General features: G+C 44.0%; 1 protein-coding gene across 4 annotated transcripts in view; it reads left to right on the top strand.

The window, feature by feature from the left end:
* Slc14a1 (solute carrier family 14 member 1 (Kidd blood group)) overlaps positions 1 to 12,729 on the top strand; it is a 44,314-nt gene extending 31,585 nt beyond the window's left edge. For all 4 annotated transcript variants that reach the window (XM_076555560.1, XM_076555561.1, XM_006973860.4 and 1 more), the window contains 4 exons: positions 1,093 to 1,240; positions 1,438 to 1,572; positions 8,265 to 8,314; positions 10,239 to 12,729. In XM_076555560.1, coding sequence (XP_076411675.1) covers positions 1,093 to 1,240; positions 1,438 to 1,572; positions 8,265 to 8,314; positions 10,239 to 10,412 — 507 coding nt within the window. In that variant the 3' untranslated portion in view covers positions 10,413 to 12,729. The remainder of the gene's footprint in view (positions 1 to 1,092; positions 1,241 to 1,437; positions 1,573 to 8,264; positions 8,315 to 10,238) is intronic.
* The last annotated feature ends 2,083 nt before the right edge of the window (positions 12,730 to 14,812 follow it).

Genomic DNA, 14,812 nt, shown 5'->3' with positions numbered 1-14,812 from the left:
CACCCAAGAGATACCTAGGATACCAAGTTCAGAGATAAAAAGTCTAATCAGTCTTCACCTGTGCAAAGTTCCCAGGTCTAGAAGACACGGGGAATGACTACACACAGACAAGACTGGGAACAGAAAGCATTTAGAGGCCACCTTAAGGTAGACTCTCAGTGTGGTCCAGCGCACCAGACAAGGGCCAAGCCAGTGTTTGGAAGCCCAAGGTGGGGCTTCCCCTACCAGGCAGAGTTATTGCTTCTCAGGCCTCGCCAAAAGATACGTGAGAAGCAGAGAGGCCATCATCCTTCAGGAAATGTTTTGCTCAAAGGGAGAAGCCGTGTGTGATTATGTTTTCCTGGCCCAAGCAAAAGTTTTATTAGATGGAAATGTTATTCATTTGAGCCAAATCCTGTGTTCTCCTGAGAACTGCCACGCTGTAAACACTTCAGGTAGATTAAGGCCTCTGTCAGAAAACAGAAATGTAAAGTTTGTGTTTTCATGTCTTGAGATCTGATAGACAGGTGTTAAGGACTAAAATAAGCCAAAGATATTTTTTGCTAAATGGTACATGTTCCACTTGGTATCAGAAGGGCAAATGTGGTCCTGATTCATCAAGTTGGCTATAATTGCTTCTAAATTATGGATGAGCTAGTCTTGTTCAGTTCACTGGCCTTTTGAGTCTGGGCAGCCAACACAATTGTACTAGTATTTCTCCAGGCTGGGGAACAGCACTGATTCACTGCCAGCACTGATGGACTGCAGGAAGCAACTGACCTGTGTCCCTGCCACACTAGGGAAGGTACAACATGCCATCAGAGCCAGGAGTGGTGAGACCACCCTGGAAGCCTCACATAGTGGGAAAGCTAGTGAGCACACAAGGTTTGGAGGAGCCATGCTCGGCATGCATCTGAGCAGGACCGGTGTACCTCTCAAGAGAGAAAGCCAAAGAGAAGATGAGATTTTCTTTTCTGTGTTAATATAATATTGGCACTGATCCTGCAGGATAAAATATGCTAAGTCTAACTATCATGTCGTATAAAGTTGCAGTGTCCCGTGGTCTTCTTGTCTGTTGTTTGAGTGGCTACAATTTTGTGCTTTCCATTGCAGCTACTGAAGTCCCTTCCGGTGGGCGTCGGTCAGATATATGGCTGTGACAACCCGTGGACAGGGGGCATTTTCCTGTGTGCCATTCTTCTTTCCTCCCCACTCATGTGCCTGCATGCCGCTATTGGATCGTTGCTGGGTGTTGCCGCAGGTGAGCATGAGGCTTGCAGCCTAACATAAGCATCTTCTTCATCCCATGCAGGTCTCGGGCATCTCTTACACGACAGAGCTTTCTTGGGGTCTCTGAGCAAGAAGAGCTCTTGGGATACTTCTCCTGACCCCACAACTCATTGGAGAGCATCCTTCTCTGTATCCCAAGCTCTGACCACCCTTGTTTTTGCCTAACAGGACTCAGTCTTGCAGCTCCGTTTGAAGACATCTACGCCGGGCTCTGGGGATTCAACAGTTCTCTGGCCTGCATTGCAATTGGAGGCATGTTCATGGCACTCACTTGGCAGACCCACCTCCTGGCTCTTGCCTGTGGTGAGTATCCTACATATGGTGTGGGTGCCCACATGTAGGGGGTGCCCTTGAGGACTCAATCAAAATCATGGGCAAGCAGTAAACAATCACACACAAAAATTCCAAGGGTCACATAAGAAATACAAACTGGAATTTTGAGTTTCCCACCAGCTAACTGTGTGAGTGGGTCAAGGGATGTTCCTCATCTGGGAGAATGAAAGTCATCTTTGCCTGCTACACTGGTGTGAAGAAAGAGCCTGTGGAGTGTCAGCAGCCATTCTATTTGGTATATATTTGAGGGAATAGATCCATGACATGTACTGTGGTTCTCTGTGTGAGGGTGTGTGTGTGTGTGTGTGTGTGTGTGTGTGTGTGTGTGTGTGCTTGTTGTTATGGCCCCCTCCAAAAAAAAAAACTAAAAAGAAATAATTTGAGCTAAATATAAAGCTATGTTGTTTGATGACCCAGGTAGAGTTTCATACGGTCCTTTGAGAGTCAGTTTAATCAGTGGTTTTCAGATCTGAGCATGCACCAGAATCCCCTGGAATGTTAGTGAATACACAGACTGCTAGATCGGCCTCTGACACAGAGTTAGTGGCAGAGGGAGAAACCTGTTCCTCTGACATGGAGGCCTGGAGACTACAGGCTAAGAAGTAATTTGTTAGCCCTTCGTGATCCCCGGTAGACCCCGACTGCAGAGCTGGACTAGACCCCAGCTCCTCAAATCCATCCTTCTCTTTGAACTTGGGTCAGGGAAGAGCTGAAATGCATCAAGTCCAAACCTAGAAGCGGTATCTGCCAACGTTCCACACAGTTGTTCCCACCGCCCTGGGCTACTTCTGGCTGTAGCTTTCAGACCCCGTGTGGGAACTTTAAAGTAATGTAGGCCTCAAGAGCTTTGGACTTGGAAAGCTGGTGGTTCCCCAAGCTGATGATGAGGGACAGACATTCACCCCTAGCCTGTGTCATCCCTGGTTCAATACAAGTAAAACATTAAAGATAATTCTAAAGCGGAAGGAGTGACCCCCTGGGGGACAAAAAAGGTGAAGGGATCATGGGTTGTAGAGAAATTATTTCTAACCTGGGATAGCATATGTCTAAAGTGGTTTTTTCGCCAGACTGCTCAGTCTCAGCTATCTGACTGGTTGTCAAATGGTAGACCACGTGCTAGGCAGGATCTGGAGTGGAGGAGGTGAGCGGAGACTGGGAGTTTGCAGCACTGCTCAGTTTGGGTTTATGCTAGGGCATGGCCAACAGATCTCAAGCTGCTGTGTGCTGTTTGGAAGTTACTTTGTTGCTTTGTCGGGACTCCGCTGAGCTCTGTCTCTATTTGTTCCTCTGCTCTTTATCTGTTCTCAAGTTCAGGGCAAAGCGGGCAGGGCTGGGGGCAGGTTCTGTAGCTTAGCTGGGGTGGAGTTGCTCACCCTCCAGCCGCTAGCTTTTCCTGAGATTGCTTTCACACCTTTATTGGGAGCGCATACTTTATGTTACTGTGTGTGCATTAGCACAAATGCATTGACTGTGTTTAGGTAGCCATGCTATAGCTTGGATGGACACTAGAATGACAAAGGGTTAGAAGCTTTGGGTCCCCTGTAATTCCTGAGCAGAAAGCATCAGAGTAGAAAGTAGGAACCTGGTGATTTGGGGGTGAAGATCCTAAGGGAGGCTCTCAAGAACAAGAAGAAATCTGTAGTACAGGGTCTGTTGGTGGGGCAATTATAGGAGTTATCAGAAAGTACTGCCTGGAGAAGGTGGCTTTTCTGTGAGCCCTAGCACAGGAGTAGAGTCTATTTGATTGGCATGAGGACAGTCGGAGTCAAGCAGAAAGCATTTGACCACATGGATTTGGATCTGGCAGGCTAGTGAAAAGGATGGAGCCTAAGACATTTGCAAATGCTTCCCCCAAAGGGGAATCTTTCCATTGTTTTTTATTGTAGTAATAAATAGTACAGTTTCATTGTTAAATCAATACAAAGTACAAAGAGACAGAAAGGGAAAATACTCCATCCTCCTCCCTCAGGAAACTTTGTAACCAACCTCCTTCCGCAGCTCCTTGTGATGACCCTGGTCTACTCATCCCATCCTTGATAATCTTCCAGCTCAAAGTCTGTAACTTCAGCAAGGTTGCAAGTTTCTTTTCATAATCACAGATTCTAGAAGTCAGGGCGTGGACCCCAACAGAGAGCAGTTTTCTGTCTGTCATACTTACTCTGCCTTCGATAGAACTTTGGAAGGTGAGGTGAAGTAGGAGCTACACAGTAAAACCCTAACCAAAAAAAAGAAAGAAAGAAAGAAAGGAAGGGAGGGAGGGAGGGAGGGAGGGAGGGAGGGAGGAAGAAAGAAAGAAAGAAAGAAAGAAAGAAAGAAAGAAAGAAAGAAAGAAAGAAAGAAAGAAAGAAAGAAAGAAAGAAAGAAAGAAAAAGAAAAACCCCAAACAAAAAACTAACCCTGACCTGTTGCCAGACAACCTGGGACTTAATCCCAGCAGAGTACATAACACTTCTGGGCCTAGGTCTACCCATTTAAAATGAGGGGTTGCGGTGCCTCGTAGACTTTGCCTAGGATTAAATAGTGTGTACATAAATCGCATGAAACATAAGTGGTATTCTGCACTTGTTTGCACTGTTTAAGGGTATGGTAAACTTTTTTTTTCTGGTGGCTTTGCATAACTTATTAAGAATTAACTTTGTTTACTATTCCCTCCCAATGTCTTAACTTCATCCATACCTTTATCTTCTCCCCAAATATGAACAATACCTTAGCCCGCTTCAGCCCCCACTGGGAGGCCCGCCCCCAACGACCACTGAAACCACATTGGTATTATACAGAATTTTCATTGTAGGCCCATGTAAACAGGCATTTTTACACTTCTCTGTTTACTAACTACTGCCTTTAGTGATGCATGTATTCACCCCTGCCCTACGGCTCACACTGTCCTGTTGTATTGCTTCTTCGGAGATTTTTTTTTGTTTTTAAATTTTAGTCATTGACTTGAAATATTTTATTTTCATAGTATTTTTATTTTATAATTAACTTAATTTCACATATCAGCCACGGATTCCCCCATCCTTCCTCCTCCCACCCCCCAGCCCTCCCTCCCAATCCACCCCCCCCCACTCCCACCTCCGCCAAGGCAAGCGGGAGGAACCTCTAAGACTCTGCATGCCTGTGAACAGCTCCGTTTCTCCCTGGCTTAGGTTTTAGTTCAGCTGTCTGAAAACAACACCAGACTTAAGGCCTCTTCTTCCTCTCCTAACATTTGGAAATTGTCCTCAAAGATGATCACATTGTCCTTTTATACCCAAACTGCCGTTAAGACTTCTGAAAAACAAAAACTAATTCTCGTTAAGGGTAATTTAATTTCGCTCTCTGGACATTTGGAATTTTATCTTTGCATGTGAGGTATTTTTCTGTTGCCTGTCTAGATGTGAGGGTTCCCCAACCCCTGTGTCACCAGCCACTCAAATCCTTTCAGTGGGAGTTCTCCTGTCTTGCTTGAATTCTGGGCTTTTGTCTGCTTTTAATTTTTCAAATATTCTCTCCAAATATTCCTTTCCTTGTGGGTTAGTTCTGTGTGAGCTTTTCCATCCCTGTCTGACCTTTCCTGACCTTTTTTTTTTTTATTATTATTTTCTCCTCTTCGTCCCTTCACAAGAACCCCCAGTTTAGTTTGTCAAGTGAACCATCATTTGGCTCCATCCATTAGGCTTAGTCCTGTGTCTATTGCTTTCTCGGCTTCTGGCTTTGACTACGGCTCATCTGGAGTGTTTGCTCCATTTGTTTCTGACTCTCCTGGCATCTGCTCTCCTTAGATGTCCCTTTCCTTTCACCTAAGTTTATTTCCCAAGGGATTCCAGCTGTTTGAGTGACAGCTCTCAATGGGGACTGGAAGCCAGGGCCCTTCTCTTAGACTGCTCTTAGATGACAGTCAGGTCATGGTTCCACCTCTCAGGATGTAGGGCTTCTGATGGTTGAGGTAATACAGGTGCTTTAGATATGACAAGCTTGTCATGCTGGGGGGTAGTTACAGGGCTTCTAGTTTGGAGCCCTTTCAGACACTGCTCCAATGAATGCTTTTGGTATAAATATATAAATGTGCATTTTATTAATATTCATGTAACATATTTCTGAATTCAAAGTTGATGCTTCAAAGGAATGGCCATTCTAATGTCCACAGATGTGGAGTTCATCCCCAGAGAGCCCTATCAGTTCCCTCTGAGGCTGACAGTGTGAGAGTGCCAACTCCATCCCCACTGTGTCCCAGCAGACTTCCTAATATCCACACATGAACTCTTGGGACAGACCTCCAGCCCCTCTTGCAAAGCAAGTCTTTTGTGTAGAATGCCGCAGCAAGTTTCAGCTTGCCCACGTTGCCCTGTCACTGACAAACAAAAGGGCCAGCTTGTCTGCCAAGGTAAACAAACAGCAGACACTGATTACAGAACTGTTCTTGTCTTCATTCCACATGTCTCTGTCGGGGGGACTTGGGAACCTGGAACAGCACCTTCCAGGGCTGCTTTCCTTACCGGGAGATCAGGAACTGGGCGGCCAAGGAGTAGCCTTGTTTATTACGTCATCTTTAGAAGCCATCAGCCTATTTTGTACCACTTATCAATAGCTGGGTTACTATAGTAGGACTCACCCATGACAGTCCGCTGTTATTGCCTGTGAAATCCAGGCTCTCACCAAGGGTTAAGGGCCTTTTCTAACGGAATCAGGGAATCACCTCCACACAGCTATTCACTATGCAGACACTTCCCTGGTGTAAGCCAGTCCCGGCTCTGCACCACAAGTCTTCATGGATGGGCAGCCTGCTGTTTATTAGTCCGACTCTCACAGTAGAAAAAAGAGCAACATGGACTTAGAGATTATTCCAAAGCATGGAACAGTACAAAACTCAAGAGAGTCAGAAGTATGCCTTAGAAGTATGTTGGGCCTTTGAAGGAGATAAGAGACAATAACGTCTGGTGTGCTCAGAGGAAATGAAGAGATGATACTCAACAGAGCAGGCCAGAATACAGCTTATGCTTAGCAGAGCACCCATGAATAGATGCTGAATGAGTGACTAGATCTTGAAAATAAATGAAATTGATGAAAGCAAAGATGGAAATCCTTCCCACTCAAGCCATGAGCATCCTTCTTCTCAGAGTGGTACCCTAGTACCCTGCCAAGAGAGGAGTTCACAGCCGCTCTGGGTAAATATAAAATTTCATTTGAGATGTCATTGTCTGCCTCCCTAAAGCAGATCTTTAAGTTCTGAATGACAAAAATAAAAAGGATTCTGAGTTCTGTAGGTGGAGTTTTCCCATCCCAGGAGCTACTTCCAAATTACCACACTGAGGCTTATATTATTTACAAATGCTTGGCCAGTAGCTCAGGCTTGTTACTAGCTAAGTCTTACACTTAAATTAACCCATATTTCTATGTATGCTTTGCCACGCAGCTCATGGCTTGTTGCCTCATGTTCTATATGTCCTGTTCCCTCAGCAGCTAGCTGGTGTCTCCTCTGACTTTACCCTCCTTCTTCCCATCATTCTCAGTTTGGCTCTCCTGTCTAATTTCCTGCCCAGCTACTGGCTAGTCAGCTTGTTTATTAAACCAATCACAGTGACAAATCTTGACAGTGTACAAAGGAATTATCTCACAGCAGAGTTCATTCATTATACAGCAAATACAAGAAAGAGCTGGGATCCAAAGGCAGAACTGTTTCTGAATACTCGCCTTCATTAGCATGAGAAACTAGGACATGAGAGGATTCATTGCCCTGTTTAATGAACATGGTACTGGGGATAAAATATCAATAAAAGGACAAGTAAGTGATGATCAGAGATCCCATAGCTCATGTGATTGATAGGTATTGATTGATTGATTGATTTGGTGACTGTCTAACAGTGGCCCAAATGACTATGTGGACAATATAGGAAAGTCATTCTTCAGTTTTGGAAAACCTGAGGACATTCCATACTCCTTGCCTCATCCTCAATCAAGACAGAGAAATTGGTGGTTAGCTGGCTCATGTGGTCAAAACATGTCACTTGCAGTGGGGTTTTTGTTTTTTTTATTTTTGCTCAAAGTACATAAATATATCAGATGCTTATGAATTCACTTGTGTGCCCACCTTTAGCATATGAAAAGACATTACATGAAAAGGGTTTCAGGGGTATGTTCTGCTTCTGCCATGCTCCAAGCTGTTTCCTTCTTATTTTTAGATCCATAATTTTTGTAGCTATGAAATCCAAACCATTAATATGAGGATCCTAGATGCAGTGACTCTGTAGAGAACCCAGGCTGCCTCATCTAAATTCAGTCATGTTTATATAAAACAGCATGGCAGCCGTTTATTTGCCATGGAAAGCCTTTCCCGAAAGTGTTGCTACAGCAGTGAAAAAAGCAAATCACACTGCAAGACTACTCTTACTGAGGACTTACTGTGTGCTGACTGTGTGGTGTTTCCTTCATGCTCACCCAGCCCTGTGAAAGAGCTGGTCCTGTTACTTGATTGTACAGCTAAGGAGACAGAGCATAGAAATGAGACCAGTGAGTTCTGCAGGGATGAGCTGGGATCTGAACTCATAGCTCCTGAGTCTAAATTCCCACTTATCACTGTGGGCCTGGGGTGCTGGGCTGGCTAGCAGAATGCAGAAGTGTACAGACAGTCTAGGATGCTGATGAAAAGGACATCCACCAAACAGTGTTCTTTCCTCTCTTTGCAGCTCTGTTCACTGCCTACTTCGGAGCCTGCATGACACACCTGATGGCTGTGGTGAGTCCTTTGATCTCATTTCATCCTCAACAGGACTCGTCAGTGGCGTAGAAGTCCGCTGATGCCCACCTGAGCAGCAGCTGGTGACAGGGTCCATGAGCACGATCACCGTTGTCCTCCCATGTGCTGCCTCTCAGCCACTCCCACCCTCTACCGTCCCAGCAAACGCTAGTCCAAACTACAGTTACCAGGCTCGATACAAATGTCAGATTGCTAGGTTTAAAGAATAACTTTAACAATAGCTTTATCAATAACTCAATACTGTATTATCACGTTCATAGCCTAACTCTGGTGTTTGATAAGTTGACTTCAGCATATAGTTTACTTATTAAGAAAATCAGACCTGTGGAGTAGTTGAGAAACCAGAAAAGAGCAGACAAGGATAATTGACTAAGAAACAGGTGTTATTTTAAATCCAGCCATTTTTTTATTTGCATTCTCACCTACTCATCAATAAAACTTTTCAGACCTAGGTCCCACTTCCATTATTTCTAAGCAAATTCTTTGCTCATTAGCTCTCTCCTGGCATGCTTCCTCATTAGCCCAGGCTGGCCTCAAACTCACTGTGTAGCTGAGGCTTGCATTAAACTGGACTACAGGTGGCCTGCTAGTATGCCTGGCATCTTCTTCCTTTCTAATACTGTCATCTGCCCTTTGATCTCCTGCCTCTCCTGCAATGAGTCTCATACCCCCTAACTGGACGGAGACCCCCTACTTCCTAATGACTGAATTTCCTTATCCTTTTTGCCTATCATGCAGGTAATGCAGGGCTCAGACAATGTTGATGCATTCCCAGTTGTTTGTGGGTCACAGTAGTATTTGACTCTCTCAGTAGTTCATAAAGATTTTAGTCTGGGAAGGTCTCTATGGAAACACAGAATCTTTGTGGTAGGAAGTCAAGATTCAATTGTAGATCTGCACAATGAGGGGTATGTAAGAACATTATGGAGTCCTTCACACCTGAACAAAGAAAATCCATAGGCATCATTAGCCTGTGGATCAGAACTGAGTGGATTGTACCACTGAGTTAGCTAGGGAGATCTGGAAAACTTCAGATCCTGAGGCCCCATCCCTTGATTTGAGGATAAAGTATATCTTGTATGATGATTGGGCATTTTTTTTTATCAGACTTCCCCAGATGATTCTGATGTGCAGTCAGGTTTTGGTACCCTATCCCCCATCACACTTATGAGTTCCATACAAAAGACTAAAGCTAGCCAATATAGTATACTCAGAAATGTGTGAGAGGACATGGCAGCATTAAAGCATGGCATCTGCCCCCCAAAATTTACAAGTCTGTTTATGAGAGAAAATCAAAAGAAATAAAACAAGCTGAGTTAAATAATGGGGAGAAGTCAAGGTCAGAACGGTCACTATGGCTGACTAATCAGAGAAGCCCTTGTGGGTGTGATGAATGGTCAGGAGGTGTCAGCAAACTGCTGTCATCCGGTGTGCCCAGTGTCACCCTGGCACATCATGTTTGGGAAGTACAGATAAATGAGAAAACTGGGCAGACATACAGAAGATATAAAACTGACCACCAGCTGGGCGGTGGTGGCGCACGCCTTTAATCCGAGCACTGGGGTGGCAGAGGCAGGTGGATCTCTGTGAGTTTGAGGCCAGCCTGGTCTACAAAGCAAGTTCCAGGAAAGGCACAACACTACACAGAGAAACCCTGTCTCAAAAAAACAAAAAACAAAACAAGAAAAACTGACCACCATAAAAAGATAACTGAAAACATTTCAAATGGTAGATGCCCTGACATCTCAGACACGATCAAGGTTTCACAAAGTAGCACAAGCAGATTCCAGAGCAATGCCCCCACCAATTTGTACCCTGGGTGGGAGGCTCAGGTGGCTCATTGTGTGGACTCGCTTTCAAATGGAATCTCAAAAGAATGTGTGACCTGTCTCTCCTCCCCCAGGTCCAACTGCCAGCTGGTACGTGGGCCTTCTGTTTGGCCACACTACTGTTTCTCTTGATGACCACAACAAACCGCAACATCTACAGGATGCCCCTCAGCAAAGTCACCTACTCTGAAGAGAACCGCATCTTCTACCTACAAAACAAGAAGAGGATGGTTGAAAGCCCTCTGTGAAAGTAACCCCACACAACAGCTGTGGTCACGAGTCATTTCTACGTGCAGCTCCTATTGGCTTCCAGATTCTCAGCAACTGCTTTTCATCACAGGAGAACAACTTTCAGGCTGTCAGAAACCCATTCTTTTGCTTGCTTTGTGTTTTTCCTTTTGATGGTATATCATCAAGCACATGAGAACCATGTCCAGGTGATGTTCCCTGGAATGGAATTTAAACCCTTCTGTGTGTTGGCGGGGGCAGGGGTAGCACTAAGATTGTAATGTATTTATAAAGTCAAAATGTTCCGACAGAAAGGAGAAATGGAAGCAGAATAATTATTATTCAAAGCTATCTTTGATGTCAGTATTAAAAATTAAGTTCTGTAACCATTTAAACCTTACGGCATTCACAGGCACAGAAGCAAAGCCAACCCAAAGGTCTCAGATAAACAGTTTGCTTTCAGGATTAGTACAAGTTACTCAGAGCAACTGTGACCAACATTGCATTGGGGCAGGTTGACCACAGGACTGGTCCTCAGCCCACCGTCAGCATGACTTCTACACTGTGACAATCTTATATTTTTGGTTGTGAGACTAGCCTTTAACAGCTGAGCTATCCCTCGTCCCATATGACATTCTTAATGAGAATGGTTAGGGTTTTTTTTTTTTTTTTTTTCAAACTGACAGAACTGTGGGGAGGACTTTGCTGGTCAAAATAGTTCTGTATTGCCGCTCTTGGAATTTGAAAAATTCAGGTAGAGTTTATTTATTCTTATGAAAAGAAAATATTCTTTTCACCTATGTAAGTTTGCAGCCAGCCAATTCTTAGACATTAAATAAAATATATATATGGAATATTTAGCATAGTTGCTTTTACTTTAATTATTATGTTATTTTTTTTACTTTTTAGTTTCTGGGGGGTGTTTGACATAAGGCCTTGCAAAGTAGCCCAGGCTAGCCTAGAACTCAGCATCCCTCTGTTTCCATTCCCTTAGCACTGGGACTATACGTTAGTTTTTTAAGTGCTTCAGATACATGGCAACTTCACTAACCTCAAGAGCCTTTTATTGTCACATTTTTAATGAATTGAGGACATCTTCTAGACACTGGCAGTTAAGATGGATTCACACAGTCTTTCCAAGAGTTCTTTAATTTCTTAAAACAAACGACATTATTTTCTGCACACCAATGTTCTGTTTGGGAACCGATGGTATTGGAGCCACCTGGAAGAAATGCAGGGAGGGAATTCTCCAGATTTTCTTTTTAAATTTTTTACTTTAAAAACTGTGGTTTCTGTAAAAATTCTATGACCAATCCTGCTGAAGAGGACGGCAGAAAGTCCCATTTGCCAACTGCCACCTGTCCAATGACATTTATTATTTGGAGGTTGGGAAAGTGAAATTTTACATCCTAAAGTTTTTTTTCCCTGTTGAGTATGTTGTTCATGCCTGAAATCCTAGCACTCGGGAAACTGAGGCAGGAGGACCACAAATTTAAGGACAGTGTGGGCTACATTGAAGGGCCCTATCTCAAAAAACAACAAAAAAGAGACACTTTTGAAAACCCTCTTTCAATAGTCACTCAGCTAGCTGAGCGGTGGTGGCCATGCCTTTAATCCCAGCAGAAGCAGAGGCGGGCAGATCTCTGAGTTCAAGGCCAGCCTGTTCAACAGAGTGAGTTCTAGGACAGCCAGGACTACACAGAGAGACCCTGTCTTAAAAAACAAACACAAAACAATAGTGCGAGAAGACAGTCCACAGTCTGCTGAACAGCTGGAGTCAGGCAGCAGGAAAGTCTCTGCATATGCCTTAGGGAGTCCGTCATTCTCCCTCTTCTCAGGAAAACAGCCTGAGAACTACGACCGTTTTCAGTTCTGTGACCACGCCCTTTGAAGCCGTGGATCGGCAACTGTCATTGATTCCTGAGTTGTCCTATGAAAAATCTGAATTTCCAGTGTTTGAACTGATATTTTCCTGTTTGGAATTTGTGAAACAAGGGTTGGGAACAACAAGAAGAGACGTGTAAATACCCTCCAGAAGTGAAGAAGCTGCTTCCGAGCAGAGCGGACTGATGGGTCCACCATGCAGCCAATCCCATCTTGGAAACAGAGCTCAAATTTACCTAAGCCAGTGCGGTCTCAGATCGTCAAATGAGAACAAGCTTAAAGCCTTCTATATTATTTTATTTATATAATATTAATGTCTTTAAGGTATTTTTGTTACTAAGTATTATCCTAAAGTTAAGTGAAAACTCTTAGGGCTCCTTTGTACCTATTTTTGCTATTGTCTGTGTAACAGATTCCTGTGTAAAGATATGAATAAATTATATTCACAGCCCAGTCCAGTCTCATGTGTCTTTATAATTAGTAATGTTATATAGATATGAACATTCACATACATAATAGCCTCCCTTTGGCTAGCAGACTATGGGCTCCAAAGGGTTAAAATTTTCCCTCCCCAGTATGATGCTGGAGAAGGGAAGAGGTGAAATCTGATGCCAGACAGATGAGGCGCTTGCTCCCCCAGGAAGAAATTTCCCAGTTCTAGCAACTTATTGGAGCACCTCGTAGGACAGGCTGATGCCCAGACAATGATGGGTAGAACCACACCTTGCCCCAGATTGCCTACTTACATGTGCTTCCTACCTTCTATTTACACCTTAACCTCATGCCAGTGCCCCGAAAGTGGACTTGGAAGTCATCGGACCTCTTTATTACTCTTCCCTGTGTGGCCACTTTAAATAGATCACCTTGCATTGCCTTCCCCTCTTACTTGTCTCTTTGATTGGTATATTGGGGATAAGTGGGCAAGCTTAGCTTGCTGAGACTGCCAGGGCCTGGGCTTTGATCCTACAAACTCAAGTAACAGAATCAGATGGGTAGTTGATCAAACTCTGCTCAGTTACAGTCCATCCCATCTTCTCAACTACTCAAGAATGATTTACAGTTTACACAGGTTTGGGACATTCTCCTAACCCTGTGAGGTCAATGTCCTGAAAGCCACAGGTCCAGAGACCCCCATCAATGCTAACCCTAGAATCAGTGCTTGGAGAAAGCCACTTCTCAGCATGTATATCATGGAGAAATGTTCCAGCCAGGCCTGCCTCTGTTCCTGAAAGTTCTTCTCCCCTCCTCCTTTTGCTATGGTTATCATATCTGAAAAACATGTTAAGAATGGAAATGCACCTCAACAAGTCTCAATGACGACTTTGAAAGAATCCCAAGCAGAAAGTTAAAGGAGCCACTGTAGGATACCACAAGATCTCTACTTGTATCAAAACATTTTTCTACGTTGTCATGCAATGTCCCTTTCATCTGAGAGAGAAAAGATGAGACACTTTGAGGCACCAAACACTATAAAACTTTACAAGCTACAGGCATCAGTTTGCCTGTTACCCACTTCTCTGGCTTAAGTGTCTTAACCAAACTGTATATGTTAAGAAGTTAATCCCCAACACAAAAGGTTGGGAGGTGGAATCTTTAAGAGATTAGTCATGAAGATTCTGCCCTCACAAATGAATCAATGTCCTGGACTGGATGAGTTTCCACATGAGTGGATTCCTAACAAAAGGGTGAGATGCATACCCTCCCCCTTCCCAAAATGCTTTAACTTCTGGGTATTTAGAATATCTTCTGCCTGCTCCTGGCTACAAGTTTGGGAAAGCCCATGTATGGTAGGTTTTGTCAGCTTTCAATGCAGTGCGTGAGCTCTATTACGCTGAGAAAAAGCAAACTGTTGGACAGACAGACAGCATGCCTGTCAGATAACATAGAGTACTACCCACCATACATCATATGATACCTGTGTGCCCATGCTGGACATGGTGATGTGATGGCAAGACAGTCTATTTCAGGGCTTGTAGAAGAGTTGGAGACAGAGGTCTACAACAAACCTGTTTATACAAAGATTAATTGTAGAATACTTGCTGGAATGCTCCCGAGTACACTGGGATGTCCCAGCCTCATAAAAAGGTTCTGTATCTTCTCACTAACAAACTGTCAGCAAAGGACGCGGTTTGGTAATGATTAGACAAGGAAAGCATAGGGCCAACTCATATTTTCAATAACTATCTTTAAGAAATAACATTCATTTATTTACGTGTGTAAGGGATGGAGGACAGGCTTGGGAGAGAGGCAGACAGCACCCCAGTGCATATGAGGCTCCGATAACTAGTGGGTAGTCTGTCTTCTCTTCCACCATGTGGGCTCCACTCAGATCCTCAGGACTGGCGTCAAGAGTGTTTATCCACTGAGCAGTCTCCCAGGCCCTCTATCTTGATCTAATGGTTGAGGCATCTAAATCATTCCACATCAGGAAACCTTTGAAAATCGTTGCATTTCATTTCATTTCGGGCTCAATGAGGTACTGAAAACAAGTGTCCAACATTTTCTGGTTCATGGTCTCAAATAAACAATGAGAAAC

Source organism: Peromyscus maniculatus, chromosome 19, assembly GCF_049852395.1.
Source record: "Peromyscus maniculatus bairdii isolate BWxNUB_F1_BW_parent chromosome 19, HU_Pman_BW_mat_3.1, whole genome shotgun sequence".
Taxonomy (NCBI): domain Eukaryota; kingdom Metazoa; phylum Chordata; class Mammalia; order Rodentia; family Cricetidae; genus Peromyscus; species Peromyscus maniculatus.
This window is presented reverse-complemented; position numbering and strand designations above follow the sequence as displayed.